A 26,468-nucleotide genomic window follows, 5' to 3' on the forward strand; every position below is an offset into this window, starting at 1 on the left:
AACGTATAAATAAATGCTATAATTCTCATTTCTGTCACAGGTGATGAGGCATTTATAGCATCTTTCCTGTACTATTTATTCCACGTTCCCTTTGCCTTCAGCAACACCTCGTGTAGTCAGGGTTTTTACCTCATAGGATGATCTGAGCTTCATTCAGGAGGAATCTGAGCCCACAGTTGTCCTGCTCATTCTGGTTTGCTGTCCTCTTCCATTGACTTTTACCACCAGCCTTGGAATTAGAAAGCACCCCAGAGGATTTCAGGGGATCCAGAGACACACGTCTCCCTGTCCCCACTATGCAGCAGCAACTATATTTCCCCCTTGACAACCAGAATCAATCACTCCAGCCAACACAGAACAACCCCCTGACCCCTTGCTTTTTCCCCCTTGTTCATCCAGGGCATGTGGAGTCTGAAATGGCCAGTCTGAAATTGGTCTCAGTTTCCAAATAAGTGGGATCTCTGCGATTTGCTCTGGTGGAAACATTCTTCCTGAGCATATGAAGACCTCTAAATTAGCAGAGCCCAAGGTCTTGGAGAGCAAAGGTTTTCGAAGTTATCCAGCTCAAGAGTCCCTGATCCATGAATTCTGGAAGAGAGAGAAATATCATCTTGCGTTGGTTACTGACTCACAACATATGCCAACTTTAGGCCAGCACTTCAGAGTCATACAAGGTTGCCTTCTGGCGGATACTAGTCAATTCACCAACCCATAAAGCAAAATGATTCTGGTAATAAGAGCATAAGACCAGTGAATAAGACCAGTGAATCTCATGCTTACATATCACTTTCTTTACTACTTTTGCTGGAAAATGAGGTCTCTGGTCAGAACCAATGTTATCTGGACTACCATGATTGTGTAAGACATTCAGTAAATCTACAAATGATGTTGCTGGCAGAGAATGCAAACCCATAACCAGAATAAAGGCCCTTTTTAGGAAGGGCAAATTAATCCCGCCTCCATAATGAAAGGATTCCAATGTAACCAACCTGCCACCAGATGGCAGGCTGGTCTTCTCCTGATCAGGTATCATATTGAAGGCTTAGAGCTGCTGCTGACAGTTGGACCTTCAACTGTGGTGAGACTTAAGCAGAGATTGCTATTATTCACTCAATATCCACTGTCCTCTTCTTCCTTAGTAAAATAACCCTGGTTTTGTTCATGCCATCCACGTATGCATCTGAAAGAGAGCGTTTCCCAGCTTCCCTTTCTATTAGGTGAGACCACATCACTAAGCTCTGGCTAATGAAATGTAAGTAGAGATGCACCCTTTTTACTCTTCTACCATTCTTCCTGCTGCTCAGAATGCGTTTATAAATGCTAACACTCCAGTTAGCCATCTTGGGTCATAAGATGAACTTGAAGATGGAAACTACAAGCTAAGAAGGTGGAAACTGGGTCCCTGATGACTGTGGGGTTCTAGACTAAAAGAATGATAAAATTGTATGTTATTTAAACCATTATTTGGTGTTTTTTTTAAATATAAGTTAAACCTAGTTCTAATATATATATATATATATATATAGAGAGAGAGAGAGAGAGAGAGAGATCTTATTCATTATATATATATAATGAATATATATGAATAAATATAGATAATGAATAAGATGTCAGAGGAAAATCTAAAACATAGCAATAATTACAATAAGTATAAATGGACTGAAGTATCTGATCAAAAGACAGAGACTTTCAGAAGAGTTTTTTAAGTGACCATTAATATGTCATTCATAATGGATTCACTTACAACAAAGGACCAAAAGATTAAGAATAAGGCAGGGGTTCTTGTCTTAGAGCCATTGAACTCTCAGTGAGTCACTGAATAAAATCCAAGGAGACTATGAACTTGGAAGGAAAAAATATGCCTTTATTTTCACTAACCTCTAACTAAAACTTAGCGTTCTTGTTATTTATAAATGCAGACAACAAATCACAGAAATATTAGTGCATCTGTGACTTTGTCACCAATGTAAATCATAAATATTTTCATATCACTTTATCATAGTATCCTAAAATATCTTTTACTCCTATCACTACTTCAAAATCACAGTATTTGTTAAGCCAACTTAACATATATTCCACATCTTCTTTATCCATTCATCCATCGATGGACATCTGGGCTCTTTCCATACTTTGGCTATTGTTGATAGCCAACTGTTAGATCTTGCTATTTAATACATTGATAAAAAACTAGATAGGGGCCCTTGGGTAGCTCAGTCAGTTGAGTGTCTGACTCTTGATTTTGGCTCAGGTCGTGATCTCAGGGTCGTAGGATCCCCGTATCAGTCCTGCATTGAGTGTGGAGCCTGTCTGGGATTCTTTCTCCTTCTGTCCCTCTCCCCCACTCATGTGCACTCTGTCTCTAAAATAATTTTTAAAAATACATACCTTGTCTGAGAATTCAAGCTGGTGCAGCCACTCTGGAAAACAGTATGGAGGTTCCTCAAAAAACTAAAAATAGAACTACCCTACGACCCAGCAATTGCACTACTAGGTATTTATCCAAGGGATACAGGTGTGATGTTTCGAAGGGACACGTGCACTCCATGTTTCTAGCAACACTATCAACAATAGCCAAAGTGTGGAAAAAGCCTAAATGTCCATCGATGGATGAATGGATAAAGAAGATGTGGAATATATGTACAATGGAGTATTACCACCCAGCAATCAAAAAGAATGAAATCTTGCCATTTGCAACTACATGGATGGAACTAGAGGGTATCATGCTAAGTGAAATTAGTCAGAGAAAGACAAATATCATATGACTTCACTCATATGAGGACTTTAAGATACAGAACAGATGAACACAAGGGAAGGGAAGCAAAAATAATATAAAAACAGGGAGGGGGACAAAACATAAGAGACTCTTGAATATGGAGAACAAACAGACGGTTGCTGGAGGGGTTGTGGGAGGGGGGATGGGCTGAATGGGTAAGGGGCATTAAGGAATCTACTCCTGAAATCATTGTTGCACTATATGCTAACTAATTTGGATGTAAGTTTATAAAAAAAAATAAATTAAAAAAATACATACCTTGTCACAAATATTTTAACTATTCTGATAACTATTTCAATACAATTGGTTTGCATTATAATTCCACGCATTAAAAAAACCCATTATTTTGAAAAAGGTTCATAGATCTCACTAGGCTGCCAAAGAGATCTATGGCAAACAAAGGTTAAGAACTCCTAAAATAAAGGGATTCCAGGTTATTAGCATTAACTTCAGAAAAAGAAATTTTTTTAATTGTGAGAAACAAAAGGAACATTCTATATAAATAAACTAATTGATAAATCAAAATGATATAATGATCACAAACATACATGCACCTAACAATATGTATTCAAAAAATAGAAACTGAGTAGAGATTACTTTAAAAAAGTAAGATCTTTTTAGGCTCTTGGGTGGCTCAGTTAGTTAGGCATCTGATTCTTGATTTCAGCTCAGGTCCTGATCTCACAATTCATGATATCAAGCCCCGCATCGGGCTCTGCACTCACAGTACGGAGCCTGCTTGGGATTCTCTCTCTCTCCCTCTCTCTCTTCTGCTCCCTCACTCGTGGTCTCTCTGTCTGTCAAAATAAATAAATAAACTTAAAAAAAAAAGAATTAAAAAAAAGAGTACATTTATCATGATGAGCACTGAGAAATGTATAGAATTGTTGAATCACTGTATTGTGCACCTGAAACTAATATAACACTGTATGTTAACTATACTGGAATTAAAATTTAAAAAGTAATAAAAAATATAAAGCAAAAACTAATAGGAATACATGAGAAAATATGCATATATAAAATAACATGTATATACATGTATGTATAATGTATATACAATAAATAGAGATTTTAACAAATCAATTAGATACAAACAAAAAGGTAAAGTGTTTTGAATAACCTGATTAATAAGTTCAAAATATCATACAGAACTTTATGTCCAACATATGTCGAAAATGCACAAATTTTTCTGTACCTATGGAACATACACAAAGATCAACCATTTGCTAAGTCACAAAGATTGATAACATATCAGAAATTTCAAAGAAAATAATAGACTACCATAGGGACGCCTGGGTGGCTCAGTTGATTAAGCATCTGACTCTTGATTTCAGCTCAGGTCATGATCTCACAGTTCATGAGTTGGTGCCGCATGTCAGGCTCTGTGCTGACAGCACGGAGTCTGCTTCGGATTCTCTCTCTCCCTTTCTCTCTGCCCCTCCCCTGCTCACATTCTCTCTCTCTCTCTCTCTCTCTCTCTCTCTCTCTCAGAAATAATAGACATTTTTAAAAAATAATAGAATACTATATATAACTTTAGGCCAACGATTTTGAAAATTTAGATGAAATTCTTTAATAAAACACACACACGCAGGGCACCTGAGTGGCTCAGTCAGCCAAGGATCTGACTCTTGGTTTCAGCTCAGGTCATGACCTCACAGTTCGTGGGTTCAAGCACACTGACAGTGCAGACCCTGCTTGGGATTCTCTCTTCCTCTCTTTCTGCCCCTCCTGCATGCTCTCTCTCTCCAAGTAAATAAATAAACTTAAAAAATAAATAAATAAAAATTTCTAAACACACACACACACACACACACACACAACTGGTTTACTAAAACTGACACAATAGAGCAAGAAGCAATAGAAAACGCAAATAGCTGTACAACATTTAAAGAAACTTGGGGCGCCTGGGTGGCTCAGTTCGTTAAGTGTCCAACTGCAGCTCAGGTCATGATCTCACAGTTCATGAGTTTGAGCCCCACGTCGGACTCTGTGCTGACAGCTCAGAGTCTGGAGCCTGCTTCGGATTCTGTGTCTCCTGCTCTTTCTCTGCCTCTCCCCCGTTCGTGCTCAGTCTCTCTCTCTCTCAAAAATAAATAAACATTAAAAAAATTTTTTTAATAAATTAAATTAATAGTTTAATTTTTTAAAAGAAAACATGAGACTCAGGATGGTTTGACAGGAAAATTCTTCCAAAACATCAAGGAATAGACTATTCCAACCTTATACAAATTCATGCAGAGGCTAGAGAAGAGAGTTTTCAGACAATAATTGAAAAACTGATTCTAAAAGTTATACAGAAATACAAAGGCATGCAGGAAAAGGAAAAGATAGGAATATTTGGCCTCTAAAAATCAATACCTATTATAACATTATAATAATAAAGACAGGTATGATATGGGTGTAAGAATGAAATGGTCACCAATAGAAAGTATTAGAGACAAAACGATTTCCACTCATATAAATTTGCAATTTGACATAGCTGGCATTGGCATTGTGGATCCTTTGGGAGAGGAAGGAACATTCAATTAGTGGTGCTGGGATCATTGGATGTCCCTATGCAAAAAATTAAATTGGACCCCTACCTTACACAAGAATTAATAAAAATTAATTCCAGATGAATGAAAGACTTAAAAGTGAAAAGTGAAACTCTGACACTTTTTAGAAAACATTCTTATACAAATCCTTTTAAGGATCCATGTATCTGATTTCACTAAGTCCTACTACATTTCTCTCTGAAAGGCTGTACTAATTTGCAATCCCAGCAGCGGCACATAAGAGTTCCAGTCTCCCCTTATCTTTACCAATGCCTATCACCATCCTGCTTTTTTTTTCTCTCTCTTTGCCATTCTGATAGGTATAAAGTAACATCTCGTTGTCTTAATTTCATTTCTGTGACTCTAAGGAGGTTGAGCAAATACCTCCTTGGTCATTTGTATTTTCCTTTCTGCAAATTGCCTATTGATATCCTTTGCCCATCTCTCTATAGACTTTCCTGTCCTTGTTGATTTGCCATGAGTTCCTTACATAATCACTATACTGTTTGTTTGCTGTCGTTCTAGCCTTTGAAAATATTTTCCCTCCCATTTTTCAACCTTCTGCCAGCTTTGTCTATGAAGTCTTTAACTGAACAAAACTCTTTAATTTTTTTGTGTGCGGCTAACTTTGAAGACGTGAAGATTTGGACAGAAGTTCTTTCTATCCCTATTTCTTCTGTAAAATACCTGATCAAGTCTTTTGCCTACCATACTATTAGGATATATGTGGATGTGTGCACCCAGTTCCAACATTGAGGATGGGGTGTTCCCCACACATCCAACAACAAGCAATTCTCAGACTCCAGTTGGGCGTCCTGCAATTCAGCTCAATTCTGGCACTCTCTGCCTGGAGATCGCATCACATTCCAGGTTACAGGTTACAGATTACAGGTTAAGGGTCCAGTACTACAGGACAGCACCCTTCCCTCCCAATTTCAGGCAACAGTTGCAAGTCCAGATTGTCACCTGTACTTCTGACCAACCAGCTACAGATGGAAGGTTCCAATGACCCCTCTGTAGGTTCCATTGATTTGCTAGAGCAGCTCACAGAACTCAGAGAAATATTTAACTTACTAGATCACCAATTTATTATGAAAGGATACAGCCAGATGGAAGAGATACCCAGGACAAGGTATGAGGAAGGGACGTAGGACTTCCATGTCCTCTCCAGGTGAGTCTCCACGTGTTCACCATCTCAGAAGCTCTCCAAACTCCTTCCTTTTGGGTGTTTATGGACACTTCATTATATAGCTTGATTAAATAATTGGACATTAGTGACTGATTCAGCCTCCAGCCCCTCTCCTTTCCCTGGAAGTCAAGGGGTAGGATTGAAAGTTTCAACTGTCCAGTTGTGAGGTTGGTCCCCTGGCATGCAGCCCTCATCCTTGGGTAGGGTCCAAAAGTCACCTCATTAATGTAACCAAAGACACCTCTCATCACTTAGGAAATTCCAAGGGTTTCTGGAGCTCTGTGCCTTGTGCCCAAAACATCAAATTAATATTTCTTACTTTTTTTTAAGAGAGAGAGAGAGAGACAGAGTACTAGTAGGGGAGAGGCAGAGAGAGACACGCACACAGAATCTGAGGCAGGGTCCAGGCTCCGAGCTTTCAGCACAGAGCCCGATGTGGGGCTCGAACTCGTGAACTGCGAGATCATGACCTGAGCCGAAGTCGGACACTGAAACGACTGAGTCACCCAGGTGCCCCCATATTTCTTATTATAAATGAAAATATTACAGGATGCTTGCCATTTTTCTACTGATTTTAGGAAATCGTGATGTATTATGGATACCTAATGCTTCTGGGGGAGGGTGTTAGTTGCCCTACATTTCTGGTCTACCCTATGCATGGACTGAGCCCACTCCTGTGCCCAGGGTACGCTTAAGGCAGGAAGCCATGGGCATGTCCAGGAACCGCCCACTAAAGCTGGAGGCAACAGCTGAGGTGGCAAAGGGGGTTTAGCTAAGGGTACAAAATCAAGGGGTTGAGAGGTTTGGTTCCTTTGCAGGCCTGTGAGAGAGACTCTGTTCCCCTGCTTTCTGGTGATGACCAGCGGTCCTTGGCAGTCCTTGGCCTGTCACTGCACCATTCCAACTCTCCCTCCATCTGTACAGGGTGTTCTCCCAAGCCTCTGTGTGTTCACATGATCATCTTCTTATAAGGAAACCAGTCATCTGGGATTAGGGGCCCACCCTACTTCCCTGTGGCCTTATCTTAACTAACTACATCTCCAGTGACGTTATTTCCAAGGACAGTCACATTCTGAGATACTGGAGGTTAGGATTTTAACACCTCCACTTGGGGCAACACAATTCAAACCATCACACCTACTTTGTCCACTGTGAACATCACCCATCACTTAATACTCCTCTGAGTCTCGATTTGTTTTTTTCTCCTAAAGCTGTTGCCAGGGACATGACAGCTCCCGGCCCTGTGACTCCCGAGGTGCCCTTTGAACCATCACAGCCCCCAGTCATTGAGGGCTTAAACCCCACTGTCTGCAGCACTCCAGAGAGCTTCGAGGAAAAGTTCCTTCACAAGACACGAGAACCCAGTGGTACCCATAGGCTGCCTGGGCGCGGTGGCTGCCCTAACCTATGGGGCCAGAGTCCCGGCTCTCAGCTCTCAGCTCTCAGCTCATGACGCACACCCAGATCATGGCCCATGGTCGCAACCATTTTGCTGGGTCTGGCTGCATCTGCTATGAGGTCTGGATCCTGAGCCCGAGACCTGGCCTCCTTGAAAGTTCCCCAGAGATCATTCCCAGCCCCAGGAGCAACCACCAGTCCTGCCACCTGACTTATTCCCTCATCTTCCCTGACAAGTAAGTCCCTGCGTCAGTCTGGGAAGAGGTGGCCAACTGTGTAACTGACACATGTTTTTTCAGGAATCTCAGATTCGGTTCAGTTTGGGTGTTGCATACTTCTGTTTGTGCATACTTCTGTTCACTTTCTCCACTTCCTACTTAATAGACTGATCCACTTGTGTGTAAAAAAAAAAAAAAAAGTATTCCTCTTCGTCTCCTGTCATTTGGGAAGCTTTCTCCAACCCACCTACCCACCACTCCCTCCAGACAACAGGTATTCAGTATGGCCACGGGCCCCAGTATCTACTCGTGTATTAGGGTGTTTTACACCTGTCCACTGACTTGTCTGTCTCCCTCCCTGGACCGCGAAGTCCTCCAAGGCAGTTTCCAAGTCTCGCTCACCTCCCATTCCCTAGCGCCCTGCACAGGGCCCGGCACACAGTCCTTGTGATAATATGAACTAACACTAGTTGAGCACTTACTATGTGCCAGTCAATGTACTAGGAGTTTTACATTGATTACCTTGCTTTACATTGATTACCATTGATTTACATTGACTTTTTACAACAACCCTAGGAAGTAGTATGTTAGTCTAGAGGCCATGGGATTGCCAGAAACAAAACTCAACCAAGCTTACGCAAGAAGCGAATTTATTGGTTCAGTTGAAAGGAAGTCTGGAAGTGTGTTCATGGCCAAATCCAGACACCCAGAGAAAAATCAGGGTGTTCCCCCCTCCATCTCTCAGCTCTGCTTTTTTCCACATGGCTTCACTTTACAAGTAAGCTTTCTCTACCCAGGGGGCAGTCTAGCTGTCAGCAAGAATCAGATCCTCCTAGTTGAGGAACCATGGCGGGAGAAACCATCAGCTCCCACTGCTCAGCTGGAAAGCGAGGTCTGACTGGCTACCCTGTGCCAACTGCCTACACCTAACAGGCAGTGGAACACGGTGACTAGCAGCCCACCAGATGGTCTCCCCCACAGGAGCCACAGTGAAAGAATGGGATTCCTGGCACCATGATCTACCATAATGGGTACCACTCCCACCCCTTGTATAAGGAGGCTAGAGGGGCCCCGAGTGATGAGCCATCCTGCCTAGATGCACAACTGGTAATAAGAGGCAGAAGAAGGATTCAAACTGTCTGGTCTGATGCCAAGAACTTCCCCCCACCCCAACACTGGTCCATTATGCCGGTTCTCCGTGAGTTCTGGCACAGACCAGAGCGCACGATTCATTCAGATGGAGGCAAACAGACTCGGGTTTGAGATCCCCTTCTGATCTCCGTGAGCTCAGGTGCCCTCATCAGTAAAATATGGGCAGCAAAAACCTACCTTGTGGTGAGGATTGCATGCAATAATTCAAACCATGCATTTAGCACAGGGTCTGGCACGTGCAAAGAGCTTAATAAGAGTTAGCTGTTACTACGAGTAACTATTCGTTGAGTGAAGAAGTGAGTTGATGGCATCTGAGCTCTAACGGAGGGACTGGGTGGCTCCCCTCACAGAGGAAAGGCTTGGGGTGGGGGGAGGGCTTTGGCCCTTGACAATCTCCACCACCACTCAAAACACCTCTCTCAGAGGGGCGCCTGGGTGGCTCAGTCAGTTAAGCCTCCGACTTCGGCTCAGGTCATGATCTCACGGTTTGTGAGTTCGAGCCCTGCGTTGGGCTCTGTGCTGACAGCTCAGAACCTGGAGCCTGCTTCAGATTCTGTGTCTCCCTCTCCTCCTGCCCTCTCCTGCTTTGTCTGTCTCTCAATAATAAATAAAATGTTAAAAAAAAAAAAAAACACCCTTCTTAGATACTCCTATTCTTTGTGCTGGGCAATTAACTTCTCCTAATTTTATGTGGAGTGGAAATTAAAGCATGGTTAGAAAATGTTAATATGATTGACCTAAAACTTAGCTCTATACCTGTTTCCAGGCCCACTCTCCCCTTTCAGATGGCCACTCCAAGCCCCTTCTGTAAGGAATTCTAGAACTACTGCTGGCTCTCCCAAAACCCATACAGCTGGGTTTGCAATGGGTGCTGTCCCTACTTGTGACCAAGTGCAGGTAAAGAGCTTTGAAGACGCCAAGGCCATAACTTGCCTGGAGGCCATCCAAGTTCTCTTGATGCTATGGAACCAAGGAGTCCAGCCCCAGTCCTGGGGAGGTCTGGGCTTAGCTGGTGTGAGTCAAGACAGGGCAGGGGACAGGAACAGCACCACCCACGGGGGTTTCCGACAGGCCTGGCAGGCCAGCAGGGCCTCTATCCCTTGTCCTGTTGCAATTATACTTGGCCTCCAAAAGCCTTAGAATTATTTCCATGTGGAATGGGTACACATGGTCCCCAGACAACCTTTGCTTTCTTTCCTGGAACCCTAGGAGAGGGCCCCTTGGGGTAGCTGGGTAGTGCAGGGATAGAGAAGCCAGGGGGACACGGTTGGTTTCTCTGCCAGCCCTGCTTCAGATCCAAGAAACTGCACAAGATGCCAAACGTGTAGAACCAGAAGAAAATTCCAACAGCAGGCAGGAAGGAACCAGCTGCTTCTCTAAAGGCTGGATGTGTAGAAAGGGGGTGGGGGAAACCTGGAGGGAAGAGGAGAGACAAGGGGAGAGGAAAATGAGGCCAACTTTGCCCAGTTTGCCTGTATCTCTACATGGTGAGAGCTCCAGGCTATAGGACACGAAGATGCTGGGCTGCACAGCCCAGAGATGTCAGCATGCAGGACAAGGACACCCGGCCTCATTTTCTCCCCACCTTCTACCTTCCCCCCTTCCTCTTCCCCACCTTCTAGCCAAGCCCTCAGAGAAGCTGCTGACTCACTCCTGCTTGCTGGGGGTCTGTGGACATTTGGACGCCTCTGGACACTCTATCTGGTGTTCTCTGCCTTTCCTATGTGATCTTGGCCAAGTCACTTAATGTCAATCACCCGATCTGCATGGAGTCACAAAGTGTGCTACTGTCATGATGTCCCAGGACCCTCTAACCACGCTCACCGTACGCACATTATCTCATTTGATCCTCACGACAACTCTGCAAGACACTGTGAGTGCACCCACCGCACAGATGAAGAAACTGAGACCGCAGAGAGAGGTGGTTATTAATTTCCTAAGGTTGTATGGCTAATAAATGGAAGAACTGGACTTCAAATTTAGGTCCACTAAACTCCAAAGCTCAAGCTCTTCTATAATCCGAGGAGGTAGAAAGAACAGAGATGATCACTATCCTCGCTGTAGCAATGACGAAACTGGCTCAGAGAGGTCAAAGAACCGGCCGGTGGTTGCACACGTGGAAAGTGGTGGTGTCAGCATGCAAAACCCGTTTCTTTGGCCACCAACCCAATGTTCATCTTGCCAGCAAAACAAATGAGGAGGCATGAGTTGATGACCTCAGAGGTTCCCTCCGGCGGGGATACTTTTAACTTCTGGGTTAAGACCGGAGTTGGAAGGAAAATGGGTGAAAATGAAGAAGCAACTTGGTCTTACTGCTTTAGCTCACGCTCTGCCTCAGGAAGCCAGAGTGGCTGCTCCAGCTCTGCCCTTTCAACCTCATCACATCCCCCAGTGAAGGAGAGGGTCATTCAACAAACAGGGGCATTTCAACCTTTGGAGCTTGGACTCCCCAGGACTCACCCTGACCTTGACCCCCAGCAGCCTCTTTCCTGAGGAGCGTGTGTCCACAGTCGTCCCCTCCACAGGGGCACCCATGTCCCGTCCCACTGGCCCCTCAGTGTGTCAGCAGTGAGAGTGGTCCCCAGGGGGAGAGGGGGAGCCCGCGGGGGCACGGTCGCATTCTTCACGCTGGGCCGCCCACCACACTCTGGGACCCCGACCTGCGGGGCGGGAACGGGGGTGGGAGCTGGGGGCGGGGGGGGGGGGGGGGGGAGGTCCCTCTCCAGGCCCCGCCCAGCGCCCCGCAGGGACGCGCGCCCCGGGGGGAGGAGCCAGCGTCGCGCGGGCCTGGCGGCTGGCAGGGGACTGACTTCTGCGCCTCCGCTGCCCTGGGGCACAGACATGGCCCAGGAGCGTCCCGCCTGCGCCCTGGAGCCCGAGCTCGTCCAGCGGCTGCTGCTCTCCTGCCGGGAGGCCAAGAAGTCCGCTTACTGTCCCTACAGTCACTTCCCCGTGGGCGCCGCGCTCCTCACTCGGGACGGGAGGATCTTCTCCGGTAAGGACGGCGCCCCGGTCCCCCCTCGGCCGCAGCCCGGGCAGGTGGTCGCAAGAGGACGGGCGGGAGCCCGCAGAGCAGAGAGCAGCACTGGCCGCTCCCAGTGACGCTGCCACTCGCCCCTGCCCTGCCTGCTGTCCCGGACCGTGGGGAACGCAGGTGCTGCTCGGATGCAGCGACGTCCAATTCTTAGAGGACTGGGAAGCCAGAGGTGGGACGGAGAGGGAAGTTGGAAGGGGAGGCCATAACTCAGTGCTGGGGGGAGGGGGGAGAGAGTTGATACTTTCTGACACCCCTCCCCCCCGCCGTCTTTGTGGCGCCCTCCTAAGGCTTCCACAGGTTTTATCAGCAAGGCCTCCCCTCGCACCCACTGACCTCCGTGTTATGCCCACTTTTCAATGAAGAAACTGAGGACCAGAGAGGTGACACGACTTGGTCAAGGTCGCACGGGGCACTGGGGGTGGAACCCAGGGCTGAGATCCCCCGGACCCTGCTTTCTTCACGTCACCTGCTGTGCTAGGAAGGAAAATGAGGAACCGAGGCCAACAGCCGGTGACTTGTTAGTGGACTTCAGGGCTTGCAGAGGGCCTTGGAGGAAGCAAGGAGGCCAGGCGAAGTTTGGGTGACCAGCAATGAGTGCTGGCCTGGGGAGGGTGGGAATTGGAGTCAGCACTAATCTGTTCCTAAGCTCCTTTTCTTTGGTTTGTTGGTTTCATAGAGAAAGCTCACTCGAACAAAAGTTCAGACTTGTTTTCGCTAAGCTGGGAGGCATTTTCATTCAAAAGAGCGGGGCACCGTGGTGAGGAAGTGGCAGGGAAGCCATGCCCCTCCCCGCCACTCTGGGGGCAGATGAGAATTGGCACAGTGGGCAGATAGGGACACCCAGCCCTGCTGCCCAGAATCTGCCTCTGCCTGGCAGCGGCGGCTATTTAAAGGAAAAGAAGCTCACATGTGTGCCTCTAATGGGTAACCTCCAGCAGCCTGAGGCCAGTTGTGGGCCACTCACCCCCACCGCCACTCAGCTGTGAGCCTAGCTGCGAGCCCCCGCCTCCCCTTGTACAGTCCCCCCTCTGGGCTCTCCTTGCTGTTCCAGCTATCTCTCACCTTTGAGGTTCTTTCCGGTTTCACAAGTTACCTGAATCTCAAACATCTTTGAGCAGGAGAAGTAACCTTGAGTCCCTACGTGAAAGGGTGGTGAGGAATGCTCTCCATTGACACAACCCGGCAATCGCAGAGAACGGAACTGAGGCTCACAGAAGCTAAACGCCCGAGATCACAGAGCTGGGATTCTAATCCGGAGTTCCCCTGACGCCAAGGTGGCTACTCTGTAGGGAATCCAGACTCTCCATGTGTCTAGTGCGAATTCAGGCCTGGCCCGGTGGCTCAGATGAGTATTAAACATTAACCACCACCACAAACAACACTGCAGCCCACACTGCCCCGTGGCTCCAGGGTCTTAAACATCGAATCAGCCGTTGGTTCTTTCCAGTGCCTCTTTGCATGGATTCATTCATTTAGCAAATATTTGCTGTGTACCGTGACGTGCTAGGTAATGTGTGGGCCAACCCCCGGGGATAGCGCCATGAGCAGAAATGACATCGTCTCTCCCCCTATGGAGGTCCCTCCTCTTACACAGGTCATGGTTCAAAAGGGAGGCCTCGACGATGACTGCAGTGGTTGAATGAGGTGAGCAGGAGTGTGGCCTATTTAAGTTGCGGGAAGGAACCTGGTTGTGCAGTGGGGATTTAGGGATGCCCCCTGGGATGGGGCGAAGGCCCTGGATTAGGGGCTGCTGGGTTTGAATCCTGGTGCTGCTCTTTATCAGCTGAGGGATGCCGGGCAACACCCTTCACCCAAATGTGCCTTACACATTTGTCGAGCCGAAGACGGTGTGCCCACCTTTCTGGATGGCTCTGAACAGAGCTGCTTTGCCTAGCCCAGCACGGCACCAGGGTCCTCCCTGATGGTTGGTGCCTGTTATCATCAGCCCTGGAACCTCAGGTTGTGAGGCTTTAAGCAAGTCGATGCCTGTAAAGTGACTAGCCCAGTTTCTGCCGCAGTGGCTGCTTCTCCTTCTATTAAAGGTATTGTTCTATCATTACTATTTGGAGGCAGCTTCTGGATGACTTGCGAAGGCCAAGCATTGCCACTGAGATTTGATGAGGTAGGAAGTAGGGAACCAGGGATGTTAAGAAGAAGAAGAGTAACATGAAAGTAGAATTCAAGGACAGTTGTCTGACAGGTACTCAAGGAGGGCCAAGACAGAGGAGAGAGTGTCAGGGGGAGGATGTCTGTCTTATTTGCTGATCGTCCACAGGACCAGCGCATTGCCCAGCCTGTAGTATGTCCTCCGTTGAGGTTTGTTGAGTGTGCGAATGAATGACTCAGACTGGGGCAGTGGCCATTGGAACAAGGAGGAAGGAAAGACCTGAGGAAAACCGTCTGGGACAAATGGACTGGGCTTGGGATGAGCAGTGTAGAATGAAGGAAAGGAATATGGTTCTAGAGTTTCAGCCAGGTAGACCAGGGGCATGAGGAGGCACTGACCAAGGTGGGAGCTGGAGGCAGAGCTGGGTGGTGCTGAGGACATCACGGGCAGGGACCGACGGCAGTAGTAATACCTACAACGCACTGATCATTCACTAAGCACTTGGTATGGAAGATCTCTTGTAATCTCACAGCCACCACATGAAGGGAGACGATGAGTGTCACGTGTCGTAAGTGACAGAAACCAAGCGGAACCATTATGGGCAAGAGGAGATGGTGTCTCCAGGACAGTTGGATCCAGGAACTCCGATGTCACCATGTCCTTCTTTATCCTCCTGGGTGCTTGCTTCTTTCTCTTATCCTGTAGGTGGGCTTTCTCCAGGCATCAGGGGACATGAGTGCAGGCAGCCTCTGGTCCATATTCTTTTACAGCCTCAAAAGCAGAGAGGAAAGAACTCTCCTCAGGGTGCCTGGGTGGCTCAGTCAGTTAAGCATCCAACTGTGGCTCAGGTCATGATCTCACAGTTCGTGAGTTCGAGCCCTGCATTGGGCTCTGTGCTGACAGCTCAGAGCCTGGAGCCTTCTTTGGATTCTGTGTGTGTGTCTCTCTCTGCCCCTCCCCCACTTTGTCTCTCTCTCTCTCTCTCTCTCTCTCTCTCTCTCTCTCTTTCTCTCAAAAATAAAAATTAATTTTTTTTTATTTTTTTTTTAACATTTATTTATTTTTGAGACAGAGAGGGACAGAGCATGAACAGGGGAGGGGCAGAGACAGAGGGAGACACAGAATCTGAAACAGGCTGCAGGCTCTGAGCTGTTCAGAGCCCGACGCGGGGCTCGAACTCACAGACCGTGAGATCATGACCTGAGCTGAAGTTGGACGCTTAACCGACCAAGCCACCCAGGTGCCCCAAACATTAATTTTTTTTTTTAAATCAAATTCCCTGTTGAAAGAAAGAGAAAGAAAGAAAGAAAGAAAGAAAGAAAGAAAGAAAGAAAGAAAGAAAGAAAGAAAGAAAGAAAGGAAGAAAGAAAGGAAGAAAGAAAGAAGAGAAGAGAAAAGAAAAAAGAAAGAAAAGAAAGAAAGAACTCTCCTTCACTAGCTGGAGATGGAAAAACTCCAGGGAAGAGCTCTGATGGGTCCATCTCCAACCACATGCACATCCCTGGGCCAATCACTGTTGTCATGATAGAGTAGTATGATTGGCCCAGCAGCACATCCCTTCCCAGTGGGGGCTGGGTGGGTCTGTTACCACAAGAAGGAGTGTGGAACTGCCAGAGCAAAAGCCCAAGGCACCCTCTACGAATGAGACAACTGAGGTCGTGCTCTTTCTGCTGCCCCATTGCCACAGGGTGCACGTGCAGACAGGGACAGAGAAAGTGTGCTGAGAGAGGGGGACAAATGGAGGGCATTTAGCCAGAATCCCTGGATCTCCTTCTGTAGATGGAAAGGGAGGGCAGATGGTAGTAAGGCAGGGCCTGGAGAGGAGGGGACCTAGAAGAGTCAGAGGAAACCTGACAGGGCACATGGGGGGGGGGGGGGGGTCGGGGATTAGAGACAATTAGGAGGCAGAGAAGGTACAGCTGGATTTAGATGCTGTGCGTTTGTAGTTGATCGTGGGACGAGTCTGCCCAGCTCGTGACTTTCTCCAGCTGCACCAAAGCCCAGCCCGTGTGGAGTTTCCCTCCTCAGAGGCCACCGGTGTCTCATTCAATTCAAAAACAAATCTGACAGCCTTGTTGTCATGATCTTGTAATAATGGTCCTTTCCCCTCGATGCTGACTGACCAGGGCCTTGTGCTCTCCCGGGGTTGGGCCACCGGGAGGGTGATCGATCCCAACAGTTACCTTCTGTGATTGCTGTGGGAGAGCTGTGGGGAGAGGAGGAGCCCACGGGGGGAGGCAGAGCTGCAGAGGGAGAGGGGGGTGGGGACACAGAAGCGATGGGGCAGCAGGGGGTTGGCAGGGGCAGCCAGTGTCTGCACAACGCCAGATAGGAGGTGGCAGAGGAGAGTCATGGAGACCACTCTTTCCTGGCACCCCCCAAGGGATGGGTGAGTTTGTCCTTGGGACACTGGTCTATCTCCCTCACTCCTCCCTGGAGGAGCTTCACACTCTATACGCCCCTTCACCATTTAGCGGAAAAGCCACTTTACTGGATCAGCTGTCATGAATTCTGAGAGGAACAAGCTGCATTTCTAAAAAGATTCTTAAAGAGGTCCTGGTCAATCGCTGAATCCAGCTTGTCTGGGCTTTAACCTTTAAATCTGGTCCTTCATCGCCTTCCCTTAGGCCAGCCCCTGGCCTCCCCTTCTCCTCCAGGACTGCTCTCCAAGCACCCTCCCCACCCCTGACCCCTCATAGCACTTCCTGGTAAGTCAAAGCAGGTGTCTCTAACTGGCTTCCTGTCCGTACAGCCCTCCTCACACCCACCACACCTGTCTTCCCAGCTCATCCATTGGTCCTCTCCACTGTCACTCAAAAACAGCTCATTACGAAGAGGAGCTTCACCAAAACCCCTGGGCTCTGTAGTCGAGCTCGAATATAATTCATATATGATACTGTGTGTTGCCTGTGCAGTGGGCTGGGAGGCGGGAATGTGGAAAGAGTGTAGTATTGCTTCAAGCCCGTGGACGTGACATTTTTCTGGTTCGGTGATTCTCAAATACGGTCCCAGATCTGTAGCCTCAGCACCTCCTGGGACCTTGCTGGAAACGTGAATTCTTGGGATCTGACCCAGACCTACTGAAGCAGAAACTCCAGGAGGAAAGAGGAAGGTTGAAAAAAATTTTTTTTCTTTTGAGAGAGAGAGAGAGAGAGAGAGAGAGAGAGAGAGAATCCCAAGCAGGATCCACACTGTCAGCTCAGAGCCCGATGCAGGGCTCAATCCCATGAACAGAAACCGAGTCAGAAGCCTAACCAATTGAGCCACCCACGTGCCTCTGAGAAACCTCTTTTAAGAAGCTGTCCAGAAGATGCTGATGCCCGCTGTGTGTGACAAGGACCGTTTTAACTGTATTTAGGTCCCTCAAGAGAGACGGTGCTCAAAAGCACTGCTCTTTTCTCTGGGTGGCCAGGCCCAAATCCCCTCTTTGGAACTTCTTTCCTTGCTAACGGCTTGATCACATCTGACCCTCGCCCTGCCTTAAGCGCCAAACCCACTCTAAAACATGTCCTCGCTGAACTGCCATAGAGAAAAAGGACAGCCCTTTGTATCTGACAGGTCAGGATGTGAGTCCAGGCTCCCTGCCAGCAGCCTCAGCCTTTACCTTCTCTAAAATGGGGTTATAACAGCCTCTGCCCTACAGGGTTGTTAAAAGGGTCAACGACACGATACAGATAGAAGTGTTCCACGGAATGCCAGGCAGATAAAAGAAAAACAATGAAAGAAAAGAAAAGAAAGCAGTAATGACAGCCCTATCGTCCTGGTGTTATTTGGTCCAATCTTACAATTGTGGATTCCTAACTTGGCATCATACCAGCCCGTCTCGCACGTGTGTTTCAGAGTAAGTGAAGGCCACACTGGCAATGGCGTTGCTTTGCCTGGCTAGACGACAGCCTGTTTTCTGCGCGAGGGAAGCAAAACGAACCTGTCTGGCCTTTCTTGATCAGAGTACACGGCCGAGGCCTTTCTTCCCATTTTTTCTTTTTCTCTTTTTGAACAAGAGGAGGAAACTCCACTTGAACTTGCTGGAGGCCCCACATGAAATTATAACTTTGCACCTTAGAGGTCTAGCACCCCAGTGGGAAATCACAGTCATTGAAGTGCGGAGAGAGTCTCACGGGCCTCATTGTTCCAGGCGCTGGGCATTCCGCACCCAGGAGACCCCGCCCTCAGGAGGTTTACACTGTGACCTCAGAATTACACAATAAAGACATTTATTTCAGGAAAGTGTCAAGGGCTGTGATGAAATTAAAGCAGGAGAAATGGACCGAGAGGGTAGGAGGCCATGAAGGGAGGAGGCACTCTGAGACAGGACGACCATGGCAGGCCTCTCTGAAGAGGGGACATTTGAGCAGAGACAGGAGTAGGGTGAACCATAGGCATGTAGGGGAAAAGAGTTCCAGGCAGTGGGAACAGCCGGAGCAAATGCCATGTGCCAGGAGGGCACTTGGCATCCTTGGAGAACAGCTGGAAGGCCGGCAGGCCTCAAGGGCAAAAGGAGATGAAGTCTAGGAGGTAGGCAGGTTGGCACCAGATTAGGTAGGACCTTATCGTCGTGGAAAGGATTTCAAAGTGCCTGAAGGACAGAGGCAGGGCCGCTGTCACACCTTATCCAGCAGGAGTAGAAGCTCAGCCACACAGGCCTAGAAAGTCCAAAAAGCTGGACTTTTGTGCCATTAATAGCAGCAGCTGGGCCACTGGCGAGCACTTAGTCTGCGCCACGCTTTGTGCTAATTGCTTTACGTGGGTGGTCTCAACTCCTCCTCGCGCGAATTCTCCGAGGAAGGCGCCATCGCTTTCATTTTACAAATGAGGATACTGAGTCTTGAGGAGGCTTTAGTCTCTTGCCCAAATTCTCAGGGCCAGTGGGGCAAAGGGTCCCAGGGGCGGAAGAGAACCCAGGGGCTCTTTCTGCAAAGCTCTGTTTGGGCAGTGGGGTGGGTGAGTGGGCTCTGGCCCTTTGAAATTTTTAGACACAGTTAAGGGAAATTTCTCTCGATGAGGCCATTCTGAATTTCAAATGCAGCCACAGGCAATTGTCCTGAGGGACTAGCCTTCTGTGAAACCCAAGATTTATGTGAATCCCGCTTAACAGGGAAAGTGTCCCTGAGGGACAAGGCAGGGCTGGGATGGTTGCCAAGACAGGGAATGAAGTGGCGGGACAAAGTTAGCAAGGATCTTACCCTGGGAGAGGCAGAAGTCAAATGCAGCCAGGCCAAAGTCAGCAACAGTGGGCCAGGACAGGCAAGGGCATGTTTAAAGGAAGTCATTTCAGGCAGGCATCAAGGAACCTGGCCGGGGAGACTCGGTGGGGAGCAAAAGAGGCGTATTCATTTATTCATTTAACTTCCGTTGACCCTGAGAGAGGGCCGGTTTTCCCGGCTATAGTGACTCATATAGGAATGTGAACAGAGCTTGGTGGAAGTCGAAAACATGTGGCGTTCAATAAATGTCTCAATCATTACTTTCAGGGTTGCAACTCCCTGATCGCTCTTGGTCCGTCTCCCAACTGTATTAACTGACATCTGTGTGGTTGTAAACAACAGTCCCGCCCGCTAACTAGTTTAGACAAAAGGAGGGAGTATTGGCTCCTAAAAGTTGGGGAAGAGCTGGCGCGTAGCCGGGCCTTCGGGGGCAACTGCGCCAAGCCAGACCCTTTTCCAGTCTCTCTCATCTCATCTTTCATCCATTCTTTAGTGTGTCCATTTCATTGTCTCCTAATGGTCTCCTCCGCAATGAATGGAAACCAGGCCACCAGCAGGTCTCAAGCCCACTCTCAGTCTGCGAGAGAAACGGAAGTTCCGGCACAGAGAATTCTGACTGGCTCAGTGTGGGTAAGGTGCCCGGCTCTGATTGGCCCAGTGAGTTTGGTGCTCAACTCTGATTGGCCCAGCGCGGGTCAGGCACACAACCTTAGACCAATAAAAAAAAAAGTCACGCGAGAATAAGATGGCCGCTCCCATCTGTAAGATGCGTTGAGAACATAGGTGAGGGTTGTTCCCCTGGGGCGGGGAAGGAGAAAGGTGCTACATTGCGGAAACAATAGATGCTCGCTGTCATCTACCCTCTGGTGCCCAGTAGGGACACCCGTCCTTCTTCCCAAAAGTGGAATTCCAAACCTGTTCCCACCTAACACCCCACAGCCAGTCCATGTGCCACTGTTAGTGAACACATTTATCCTGTCCTAGCAAGACACTTGCAGCAGAGGTACCCAGCCCAGGGGATGGCAGGGTGGGGCAGGCCCTCTAGTGACATCCATTCCTCGCCATCAGTTGGACATGAACACCTGCGATCCTGAGAACCATGATGATGTTTAATGGATCAAATGATTAATCGAACCCCTCCAAAGAACATCCATGTAAATAATGCAAGGACAGAAAATTCTGTGGGCAAAATATATGAGGAGATAATGACCAAACAACTTCCAAATTTGGTGAATTCAGGAGAAACAAAATCCTGCATAATCCCTTAGAAAAAGGGAGTGCCATAGGTAAGGAACAGTCGCAGGTGATGAAACAAAATATACACAGTGACTGGAACACGATGGCTGCCTACTTCTTTCATCTAACAGACCAGGGGGTGGGCTGCAGTGCTGGGCATACGGACTGTTCTGCTCTGCTGTGTTCCACACAGTTGTTCAGGAGATCAAATTCCTTCTGTCTTGATGTCCTGCCATCGTTAGAGTGGTGTCCACATCCACGTGTTCAAAACTGGCGCATCCATGTTCCAGAGCCTGGGAAAGGGAAAGATGAAGCAGGGGAGCAAGCATTGTCCCCACAAAAATATCATCTGGAAGTTGTACCCGTTACTGCCATTCATATCTTGTTGGCTAAAACTACAAGGCTACACGAAGTTTCCAGGGAGGCCGGGAAATGTGGTCGCCGGCTGGGTAGTCATGTGCCCCAGTCAACTCCAGTGGCTTCTAGTGGGAGAGCGAACCTTGGGAACAGTTAGTCTTTGCCACAGAACTGGCTGTGGCCTGTAAGTATCTGTGTACATCCTTTCACACGTAGGACCCACTTACCACCTTCCTAAGGGAGGCAGCCCAAAGTCCCACTCAGTCACTGCATTCAGCTCTAAGAGCAGGATCTCGAGGCGGAGCGGTCTCCTTCCTCAGGTGTAGATGTGGCCCCCCTGGCCTACTGGCCCCAAAGCTAAAAGGTAATCACCCACACCTCACTTCACATTCCCACAATATTCAGTGTGGAGTGGGAACAGGAAAGAGTAGGACAGAGTAATAGTCACCAACTTTCCCAACGGGAAAAGGAGAAGAACAGGGCACACACGGTGGCCACCAGTCTGTGCAGTTATCAAACTTGCCAGGCAGTTCTTGTGAGAAGACTCCCCACCCTGGCATGCACTCTGCCTTCCCTTTCTGCCCTGGCGGCAACCCCTTGTCCCTGTCCACTGGGGACCCAGGCTCTGCCCTCTGGGAGCTTCTTCCCTGATCATCCTGTCATTGGCCACACATCTGAAGTGGGTTTTGGAGAGAGTGACCTCCTTGGGGGCACACAGCTCTGTCAGCTCACTTCTGATGGTAGGGTTTGGGGGACCCAGGAGTTTCTTTAGGGACTGAACGATCACAGGGTTTAACAGGGCAGACTTTTGGCTTCTCTGGCTAGCCAATTCTATCTAAAACTTAGAAACCTTCTGGTCTGTTTGCTTCCAGTCATTTCTGAACTGGAGTACCACACCCAAAGATCCTTTCTGGGCATAGTTCTTAAACCTGCCAACTCCCCTTTTTTTTACTGACTGGCTTCCCGGCCTGGCCCATCCCTGGGTCCTTTTGATGGTGACTGCCTTAAGCCTTGAAACAATAGACTGAGAAGGTGACACCCTTCATCAGCTCTTTGCCACAGGGCTGTTCCCATTGTCAGGTAGAAAGATCCCATTGGTAGGCAATGAGTAACATAATCTGCCCTCCAGGTTATTGCAGGGTGGGGCTTTACCAAATCATCTGCCACAGAGTAACAAAGCCAACAGCTCTCCACCTTGCCACATCTGTATTGCCCAAGTCCATGTGTTTTAGGTGTTTTTTATTAAAGCCGCATCTCACTCTGAGTCCAAATTTGTCTATCAGTTAGATCTAGGTAAAGCTGCTATAACAAAAATCCCCAAATACAGTGAATCCAACATGGCGGAATTCTCTTCTCTCACATAACAACTCAGAGTAGGCAGTTGTGCTAGGGCAAATAGGCATCTCAACTCTGCTCTATCCATGAGTTGGACCAGGGTCCCTAGTGCCTTCTCTCTTGTGGCTTCTCCATCCCTATGATCATAAACCACATGGTCAGAGCTGTCCCACCTCATCCCAGCCTGTAGAGGGTAAAAGAAAGGGAGTAAAGGGCAATCAATCAACCTCTTTACAAAAAATGTGATCCAGAAGTTTCCCACCTCACTGTGGGCCACATGCCATTGACCAAAACTTAGTCACGTAGCCATACCATGCTGCAGAGGAGTCTAGGAAATACGGTCTGTAGCTGAGTGGCCATGTGAGCAGCCATATTGGAATAAGGGGGTCATTCGTATTACTTAAAGGAAGAAGAAAATACATCCTGGGGAACAATATCTCTGCCTCAGAGAGAAAGGCAAGCTATAAAGAGCACATCTCAATAGTCAGGGGGAAGCCCAGCTTCTGTGGGCATTTGTTCATGGCCTTACCTCCCTGAAAATGGGGAGTTTGTTAGTCAGCCAATCTGAGTATGCCAATGTTTTATGTCATTGGGAATAGGCTTTGCCCCTTGTCCCCCAGGAACGCTCCTGAGAGGGACACTGGGGAGAAATCCCTTGCTGTGAACTCTGCTACCTTAGCAGCGTGCCTCCCATTGGAGGGCTGGGATTGCCCTAAGGCTTGTGCAATCACAGACACCTTTTGCAAAGCTTGGGAGTTCCTTGTTTGTTAGTTTGTTGGTTTTGACAGTTCGTTTTGCAACACAATTCGCGGGGAACTCGGTTGAACTCTGATAGCTGGTCAACAGCACCGAAAATTTTGCGCAGGCCCAATCGTTGAACCTTCTGTCTCTTAGATCTGGGGCTGGGGGCTCTGCTCATCTTAAGGCTCAGTATCTCCCTTGGCCTTGACGTTTGCTGGGGCGATGGGGCTAGGTTCATCTGCTTTGTTCTGCTGCCCCTGCTCCCGGGCTGTGCTTCAAGACGGAGGCATTGGGTGAGTGACAAGGGTGGGTGTTCTGGGAAGGGCCATGGCACCAGTGTCCCAGCACTTCCTGTCAAACTGCCCACTCTGAGTAACAGGTCCCTCCCTGCGTTGGAATGGGGTAAGCCTCTTACTCAACACCTGCCATGGGAAGTGGTTCTGCTGGAAGTGTCATTGGTTCCCTCCTCTCTTCTCAGGGTGCAACATTGAAAACGTCTGCTACCCAATGGGCGTCTGTGCGGAGCGAACCGCCATCCAGAAGGCTATCTCAGAAGGGCACAGGGAGTTCAGGGCAATTGCTATCTCTAGGTAAGTGGTGGGAAAGGCAGGCTGCCACTGTATTCATCCATCTATTCGGCCATCACTCACCACGCGTGTATCATTCGTCCGTTCATTCATCCAACGCATTTATTCTGTACTTCCTATGTGCCGGGCACCGTCGGGCTTGACAGAGTGCTGAGGATAAAGAGTTAAGTCAAAAATGGACTCTGCCCTCAGTGAGCCTACAGAGCAGGTAAACAACCGAGGCAACTCTAACTCAAGGGCAGGTGGGGTTTTTGCTCTAGTGACAGTACAGACAACAGAACGCCTACAAGATACAACAGAAAGGCAGCATAGAAGCCTAAAGCCAGAGGGACCTGAAAATCACCTGGTATAGACCCCCTGGCCACTACCCCCATTTTACAGATGAAGAAACTGAGGCCCAGAGAGGTTGAGCAACTTTCCTGGGAATTCGTAGCAAAGTTGAGACCAAACTACATCTCTGGAGTCTCACTCTGAGCTCATTCCACGGCACCATGCTGTGCCAGGAAATCAAACACTCTTCCCTGCTCTCTTTGAGCTGCCCCTGGATCCTTCGCTGTGAGAGCTGACTACTGCCCTTGGCATCGCCCACCTCTAAGTGCCAAGAACCAGGCTACCAACGCAAGCTGGTGGGGTGACAGCCAGGTAAACCCGGGTTACAGTTCACACACTAATCAGAGCCCAGCCCAGGTCCTGGCTGAACAATAATAGCATTAACCTACTCTCTCTACATGCCCCAAACATAAATATCCAAGTTCCCATGTGCAGACCCTCACAGGATGCTCGTTGAGTTCTTGTTGGCCCTGGACCCACACTCAGTGGCTTCAGGATTTGAGCATGTGGGTGGGCTCTTTTACTAATTTGGACCCTGTTACGCTTCCGATTTGATAGTGAGTTGCTCTTGCGTGTACCTTTGCACTGTGAGAGAGTTTTCTTAGCAAATTAACGGTGCAGGGAAAACGCCACGGGAAATGTTTCATCCACCCAGAAAGTGGGTGCATGACTGACCAAGTATTGGTTTTCAGGACATCCAGGTGCATGGGTTACGTACTAGGAGTGAAGCACCTCTTCATTGTGGTGGCGCTAGAGGGCCTTCCTGGCAGAAATGCAAGCCTCCAGAAATGCAGGGACCCAGCGCAAGGCCAGCAGGGGCCGTGTGACAGAAACAAGCTCCCGTTTCTTTATAGCTTTGTCTCAGTCTGGTCCCGAGGTGGACCAGCTTATTGAAGGTGATTTTCCTGAGTAACTGAAGGCAAGGTGCACTTAGGGAGAAGGTCGGTCCCGGCTTCCCAGAGCCCTCCCTGTCACCAAGGTCTGTCCTGGCTTCCCTTCGGCTTTGGGAGGAATAAATGAGGCCATGCTGGGAACATTTTGTGCAGATGAGCAGAGCTCAGGATGTGGATTGCGCTTTATTTAAGAGGGGGAGGGGAGAGTAACTCAATTCCAAACCTGATCCAAGAAAATAATGATATTCTGGGTGAAAAAGAGGCCAAAGTCAACAAAAGGATAATGGCACGGTGGCCTTGCTCTATTTAGAATGTTCTAAATGAAACGCTCCTTCTCCTGGTCATTATCTACTTTTAAAAAGGCCTGGGTATCGCTAGCGATGATTAGCAAATCTCCTTATTTACATAAAACCTGCATTTTTCTAGCCACCCAACTGCTCTGCTCCAGGGATTCAGCCTGCACCAGCATCCCTGAGCCAGAAATGTAGTCATTATTGCACTAATGACTTGTTAAATTGAGAGCCGTGGGGTTTACAAGATGAGTGGAAAGTGCCAGCTCCCTCGTTAACACTGACGGGTGTGAACGGTTTCAGAGAGCCCCTTCGAGATCTCCAGAATGCAGAGTGTGGGGCCCAGGCTGGGCTTCTGCTAATGGGGAGATAAGCTTGTCCCGTGGGGGCCCCAGCATAGCCATCAAAGCCGAGAGGTTTCCAGCCCATCGCGTCTGATAAGGATGGCCTCAGCGCGTGACCAGAATCAGCACAAAGCAGGGAAACTGTCAAGCCCAGCACAGCACAGGGCAGGAGAGGTGGTAGGCGTCTTCCTTCACCCTTTTGATTCTTACTCTAGGAGGGAATGTTGAGTAATGATTAAAAACCCTGGCTCCAAGGTTAGTAAGACCTGGTTTCATATCCTGCTCCGCTGTTGCCCGCTGTTGTCCGCCGCTGAGGATCTGAGCTCACCTTTTCATCTGTAGAAAGGAGGAGAGGAAGGCTGACCCACTGGGCTATTGTGAGGATGCGGGAAATGATTTCTGTAAAGGTCTTGGCCCAGAGTAGGCAACAGATTAAAACTATTGTTTTAGGGACGCCTAGGCGGCTCAGGTGGTTAAGTGCCTGACTTCGGCTCAGGTCATGATCTCACCATTTGTGGGTTCGAGCCCCGCATCCGGCTCTGTGCTGCCAGCTCAGAGCCTGAAGCCTGCTTCCGATTCTGTGCCTCCCTCTCTCTGCTCCTCCCCCGCTCATGCTCTGGCTCGCTCTCTCTCTCAAAAAATAAATAAATAAAAAGAAAACTATTGTTTTAACCTTGTCCTTAACTACTTTTGCAAGCTGAAGACTACCAAAGGCAGGGTCCACAGATCCTGGGTTCAAA

At 48.3% G+C, this 26,468-nt stretch overlaps 1 protein-coding gene, 1 long non-coding RNA gene and 1 pseudogene across 2 annotated transcripts in view; 2 read left to right on the forward strand and 1 right to left on the reverse strand.

The window, feature by feature from the left end:
* Nucleotides 1–13,598, reverse strand: LOC128312875 (uncharacterized). The gene is made up of 2 exons (XR_008292734.1): nt 13,367–13,598; nt 1–588 (listed from the first exon to the last, which is right to left on the reverse strand). It is a non-coding gene; the product is annotated as an uncharacterized LOC128312875 (long non-coding RNA).
* On the forward strand, nt 7,607–8,764 carry LOC113599128 (HIG1 domain family member 2A, mitochondrial-like; annotated as a pseudogene).
* CDA (cytidine deaminase) overlaps nt 12,025–26,468 on the forward strand; it is a 21,358-nt gene continuing 6,914 nt past the window's right edge. Inside the window, exons 1-2 of the mRNA XM_027060211.2 lie at nt 12,025–12,262; nt 23,763–23,874. Of these exons, the coding sequence (XP_026916012.1) occupies nt 12,109–12,262; nt 23,763–23,874 (266 nt within the window). The 5' untranslated portion in view covers nt 12,025–12,108. The remainder of the gene's footprint in view (nt 12,263–23,762; nt 23,875–26,468) is intronic.

This window comes from Acinonyx jubatus, chromosome C1 (genome assembly GCF_027475565.1).
Source record: "Acinonyx jubatus isolate Ajub_Pintada_27869175 chromosome C1, VMU_Ajub_asm_v1.0, whole genome shotgun sequence".
NCBI classification, from domain to species: domain Eukaryota; kingdom Metazoa; phylum Chordata; class Mammalia; order Carnivora; family Felidae; genus Acinonyx; species Acinonyx jubatus.